The sequence below is a fragment of the Malaya genurostris genome, chromosome 3, assembly GCF_030247185.1.
Source record: "Malaya genurostris strain Urasoe2022 chromosome 3, Malgen_1.1, whole genome shotgun sequence".
NCBI lineage: Eukaryota > Metazoa > Arthropoda > Insecta > Diptera > Culicidae > Malaya > Malaya genurostris.
In genome coordinates this window covers 293,186,684-293,192,683 of record NC_080572.1, presented here as the reverse complement: position 1 = coordinate 293,192,683, position 6,000 = coordinate 293,186,684, and the positions used below count along the sequence as shown (strand labels likewise).

The following is a 6,000-nucleotide window of genomic DNA, read 5'->3' as shown; positions in this document are numbered from 1 at the left end:
TTTTTCACTTTTTTTGTTCGTTTTTTTCTTATATGCATAAAGTACAACTCTTGCTTCTAGTCGATATTTATTGAACAGAACGACAAAATACTGAAACAAAAACCAAGTAAGTCGAAAACGAAATGGAGGACTAAGAAATCAACCAACTTTTTTAAACCAATGAAGGATCTAGCGGGAAAGGGACTCGACAAACAGAAATCAAAATATGCGGGACAACTGATTAATTGAAATTAAATTATATATTTTTTATTTTATTTTTTTCTAGTTTATAATTTTATATATAAAATTTGCAACATTTAAAGTATAATTAATATACACATAACAAATGATTCTAGAAGATTGTGTTTCTTTGCGTTCGTCTTGCTTACAACTCGCTCGATTGTGGTTCTGATCTCACTGAAACTTCTGTATTTTTTTGTAATTTTTGCTTGCTTGTTATATGTATATAGTTGTTTTTCTCCTAATATAAAGATTAACGTCTATATTTACTGTAAAAAGAAACTATAGAAATTGTATCTGATTTGATCTTTTTTTTTTTGCTTTTTCCATCTACGATCAATCCACATTTTTCTGCCTACTAGTGTTTCGTTTCGTTTTCTGAAAGAATGTGGTTTTGATTTTCCCAAATCTTTTGGATTGCGAGTGGAGGGGGCCTCCATGAATGGATTTGATTTCGCTAAAAATCTTTCTAGCACTGCTCCGGCAAATTACATTGGGTGGAATTGTATTTTTTTCATTTGTTTGTGGGTTTTTCTTCTTCTAGGTGTTGTTTCTTCATTGCACGTACTTGTCCTTTGAAAGTAAAATTCTATTACGTTTCCGGTTCGATCGCAAAACCACCTTCACACTGACACTGGCGCAATCGAATTCGGTTGATTCTCGGGAATATAGCAAAAATATTATAGAACACAAAGCAGCATCAAAATCCAAAGAGGGAACAGGCATGTTTGTTTATTTGTTTGTTTAATTCTTTGCGAAGAGTATTGCGAAAGCTAACACGTTGAATTTTTGTTCGTTCGAAGTGGATACAAGTTGGTTCGACGATAGTGGTTTTTTTTTGCAATAACAAATGTGATGAGTGGTGGCGTACTAGATTCAATTTGATTCGATATCAATTGATTTCGCTAGCGTTTTAACGGTGACCATATTGTACCTAAAGCGAACGGGGAGGGTGGCTAATTTTGGCTAAACTACTACGCACCAATTCCGAACTCTCTATCTCTCACTCATCGAATGGCAGTTGGCAGTGTCAAATGGTTGGAGGTTGGTAGGCATCTTGTTATGATTTCGCTTTCGTTTTTGTTACTGTATTTTGAATCGGTTCCATCGAATCTAGCGCGCTTTGGGGGTCGAAAACCAACATTTTATCCACTTCCTAACATTGTCTTCTACCATCACAAAGTAACACGTAAAAATAAATTTAAAAATGAAACGATGAAAACTCAAATTTCAAGCATATTTACACGTGAGGAAACCAAAATAATTTCTTTAAAAAAATATATATTCCGTCTGTGAGTCAATACAAATAAATTAATGAGATCAAGATTCTAAAGAAACTTCATTTATTCTCTTTTAAAATTCTTGCCAGCCGGTGTTCTGTGTGTTTGTGTACTGTTTGTTGCCTTCCGCATCCGTATTACTAACAAATTCTGCTTCTTTCCTAGCTCTTTTTGATTTTCGGTTTATCACTTTCGGTTTTTTTTTTATTTCCCCATTCTCTTATATAAAGCAAAAGGGTTTTCAAGAGACAGTTGGTTCACCAACTGACGACGACGAGAGGGGGAGGTGGGGCGGCAGTGAGCTGTAGTAAATAGTAGAAAACAGTAACATGTTTTGTTTTTCGTAGTAAAAATAAGGACTTAAAACCGAACTTAGTCTGGTTACCGGAAAATTAAAGAAAAATAAAAATAAAGGTAAAACTTTAAACACAAAATACTTTCACTTAATAGCATTATTTTTACACATGATTACAGCTTATTGAGTTATAGCGGATATAGAACTTAAAATCTACCGAGCCTAAAGTTAACTTAACCTAAACTAGCGCACGGAAATTTACATAGAAATGTACATCCTCGGCAGCGAATTGCTTTTGCCAACGAACAAAGAAAAAACAAGCCCCGAAAGGTTGCATTCCGTTCCAATTTAACCAAAAAAAAAAATCTATGAAAATGAAAACGAAATTAAATAAAAAAAACTCCAACTAAACCTAGAGCGCATTTAGCAGTAAATTACAAGAAAAAATCACCTACTGCTGCTGTGGTACCGACAGAATCCGACCGTACCGTCGTTCGGCTCTAGTACTGCAGCGCGAGGTTGAGGGTTTTTTTTTCTGTGTTTGTGTTTATGATTTGTACTTCGCTTGTTATATCTGTTCTGTTATATCGGTCATTCATTGTTTCCATCGGGTGGGGGCACGCATTCCGTTCGTTCTACTTGTTTGTTCTATTTTTCTTCTTCTTTTTCTATTGATTAGTTGGACCGTACACGTATTGATCAATTTTTTTTCGGTTTTAATAAAAGATATAAAAAAAAACAACACAATAACTAAACACTGCAAAACGTAAAAGCGAAATGAAAAATAGGTAGCCGTTGGTTATTTTTATTATCTTTTTCGTAATTTTTTTTTTTGCTCTCGTATTTGTGAGTGTCATTAACCTAGAATTTAGTTTAGAAGCTGTCAAGAAGAGGACCGTTCTCTCTCTCTTCGTCTGCGGGGGTTTCATGGGGTTTTAACTTAAATAAATTATAATTTACAGTAGAATAACTTTACAACTTACCACCTAGTATGATACATGGAAAACTTAAATTCAAAGAAAAGGAAGCCGTTTAAAAATAAATATCGTAAAACAAAAAACAGAAGATCATTTAGCACGTGTATGTACACTTTAAAACAGGGTAGGAGTAGATTTTTGTTTTGTTTTTTTTTTTTTTCTACAAATTAGACCGCGATGGGAGCCGGAAACCGGACTAGTGTGTGTGTGTGGGAGGGGGTGTGATTGTGTTGAATAGTGTGTGAATCTGGGTTAGGTTACGGACGTCGATCTGGACGTCGCTCGTAGCCCTATGTACCGGAACAGTCTATTTCGATGATATCCTTCGGTACATCGACAAATTGATACACCAACCGTTGACCGTCGACTTTGGCCAGGATTCCCCGCTGATAGTAGTACCGCAAGGCACGACCCATCGTTTCGTAGTTCATGTCCGGTTTGTTTTTGTGCATTCCCCACAGCTTGGAGACGGCCTTGGAGTCGACCAGTTTGAAGACCCCTTTGTCTCGGTTGGTCCACTTGATGAAACGTGGACAGTACTCGCGATCCTGGAGCAACTTCAGCAAAAACTCCCACAGGTAGGTGGTGGAACCTTCACGCGACTTACGTTTGACTCCCATTTCCAGTTTGGGTTTTTTCGGTTTCTTCAGTTTCCGCTGAGGGAATCCCAGCTCGAGCATGTAGGACAAATCATCCGGACAGCTGGATGACACATTGTGGGGGTGATGCTGAAGTCCGTTTACCAGTGCACCTCCCATGACTCCGGGAGGACCACCGGCACCGTTCCCCACGTGGGCACCCGGATGTTGGCCACCCAAATGTGGATGATGTGGATGCAGATGGTGCTGGTTCATGACGTTCAAACCGTTGCCTCCGTTTGCCAGGGAACCACCGGACTGTCCCCGGGGTTGCGATGGTGTCTGAAAGTGGGAGGAAGTGTAACCCGCGGCCGCCGCTGCGTTCATCGAGTGCAGGTAGTGATAGTTGTCGGTAACTGTGGAGATGAGTTAAGAGAGAAAAAGATTGAGGTTAGATTCATCGGCTGGCCGGTTGGGGGTGGTGGTGGTGGTGGAATGGTAGGAAAATATGCATAATCGTTATCATCAGAAACGGTGGCGATCCATTCGGGAATCAGCGTGCAGAAAAGAAGAAAAATCCTTGCTGATGACATTGAACTTGGCTACAAGGCAACCACCGTACGCTTTTAAAGTATTGGCTCTGAATGCACGTCGTCGACGACGGTGATGATGATGATGGGAACGTCAACAATGTAATCTGCATAATGCTCGACTTAATTCATTCCAGAGCTATTTTTTGCGCTCCCAATGGGTTTTATTAATACCCCCGCCGCGTGCAGTGCTACTGCCTGTTATCAGTGACAAGCGTCGGAACGCAGACACCGAGACGGTGCGGTGCGGTGCGGGGGCATATATTGTGTAACTTTGTACTGCCCGCACTGTTGATAACGGGAAGCAGAAACAGCTTCTGTTATCGACGATAGACAGAAAGAGAGAGAGAGAGAGAGAGAGAGAGAGAGAGAGAGCGAACGGGAGGGGGATTAGCTTGCATACCAAGTGCATCGTTTTCGTCGTGGTGATCGAAATCGTCAAAACTAATCGCAGCAACCGCTGATTAACAGTAGTGACAGGACAATGACCGTCGGTCGCGTAGGTAGCTTTCTGCGAGTTCAAAACATTCAACAGTTTTGCGACACTAACTGCTGTCAAATCGTTAACAGTTAAAAGTGTTTGTTTGGGTCAGTTTCCGTTTTTTTTCACGTGAAAACGACATTAGATTTGAAGAGCCAGAATCAACGGAATGATTCAACATTCTCTGAATTAAACAATCGAACCATTTATCAACCATGTGCATTATTATTTAAGAGCTGATAGGAGCCTATTTTCGGATGTTTGCGAGAAAAAGCCGAAACAATAACAAGCGATTAAATGTTACGTGTGAAGTAATTGTTGTTTCGAAACAAATCTAGCCTCAACAACATTCGTTCGTTCGTTCGTTTCGGGTAGAATGTGTGTGTCAGTCAAAGGATGACACACAACAAATGATTTAATTCGCGATAAAATTTTTCTTCACAAATCAGGCAATGTTTTCAATCACAGACAATTGCAGAAAAAAAATTCTGAGGGAAAACATTTTCATTTTTCGTCTGTTTAAACCATTTGTTTATTTCTTTGCAGGACACGAACAAGATATGGTCGATGAATTGATTGCGACTAAAGCAAAGGTGTATTGTTTGCTGAAACGGTGAGTTCGAGTTCCCGTTACGAAAAACTTTACTTTTTTCCTTCAAAATACGCACAACAATTCCACAGTATATGACAAAAGTTTTGTTTGGCAAAGAAATTTCGCACAATGTTCCTAGAAATTTTGTACATCCAAACCTCCGTTTACGAACACTTTTTATACGTTACCTCTTTGTACGTCACTCTTTTTACGAACTAAATCCCAAATAACGTAAATTTTTTTTACGAACCTACTTCGTAAAAAGAGGTTTCGGCGTACATCGAAAGCGATTTCCGGCTCATTTATATTCCATGGAAACTACTACAATATGGGTATTTTTGAAACGGGTTTAAAGAGTAGATTCCGGAAAATGATATTTGAGGTGGTTCTGAAATTAAAGATGGCGACTTCCGGTTTCTTGATATTCCTTTAAAATCCGGTATTTTCGGAAAGAATTAGATTTCGAAACGATCACAAACATCTTTCTTTTCTGGTACCTACACACCAAATCTGTTCTGAAAATATACATATTGTGAGTATTTTCAAAGAATCTCAATAGAGCGGAAGTGATCATCTTAGATTCAGAACGATCACAAACATCGTTTTTATGGCATCACATCAAATCCTTTTCGAAAATACCCATACTGTAAGGGGTTTCAAGGAATATCAAGAAACCGGAAGTCGCCATCTTGAATTTCAGAACCACCTCTAACATCGTTTTCCGATATCTACTCATCAATCTCGTTCCGAAATTACTCACAGTGTAAGGGTTTTCAAGGAATATCAATAAACCGGAAGCCGCCATCTTGGATTTTGAAACGAGCGCAAACTTCGTTTTCTTGCCCTTACTCTTCACATCCGTTTCGAAAATAGCCATATGATGGGCGGTTTCCACATTCATTACACAAAACTTTTTTTACGAAGTAAATTCCCAATCTTTTTATTGGAATGCCAATTTTCGTGACTTCATGAGGCGGTCTTTTGATTC

The 6,000-nt window shown here is 38.8% G+C and overlaps 1 protein-coding gene across 5 annotated transcripts in view; it reads right to left on the bottom strand.

Annotated features, from left to right (window-relative positions):
• Positions 1 to 220: 220 nt before the first annotated feature.
• LOC131434845 (ecdysone-induced protein 74EF) overlaps positions 221 to 6,000 on the bottom strand; it is an 854,531-nt gene continuing 848,751 nt past the window's right edge. For all 5 annotated transcript variants that reach the window (XM_058602044.1, XM_058602047.1, XM_058602045.1 and 2 more), the window contains one exon: positions 221 to 3,765. In XM_058602044.1, the coding sequence (XP_058458027.1) occupies positions 3,062 to 3,765 (704 nt within the window). In that variant the 3' untranslated portion in view covers positions 221 to 3,061. The remainder of the gene's footprint in view (positions 3,766 to 6,000) is intronic.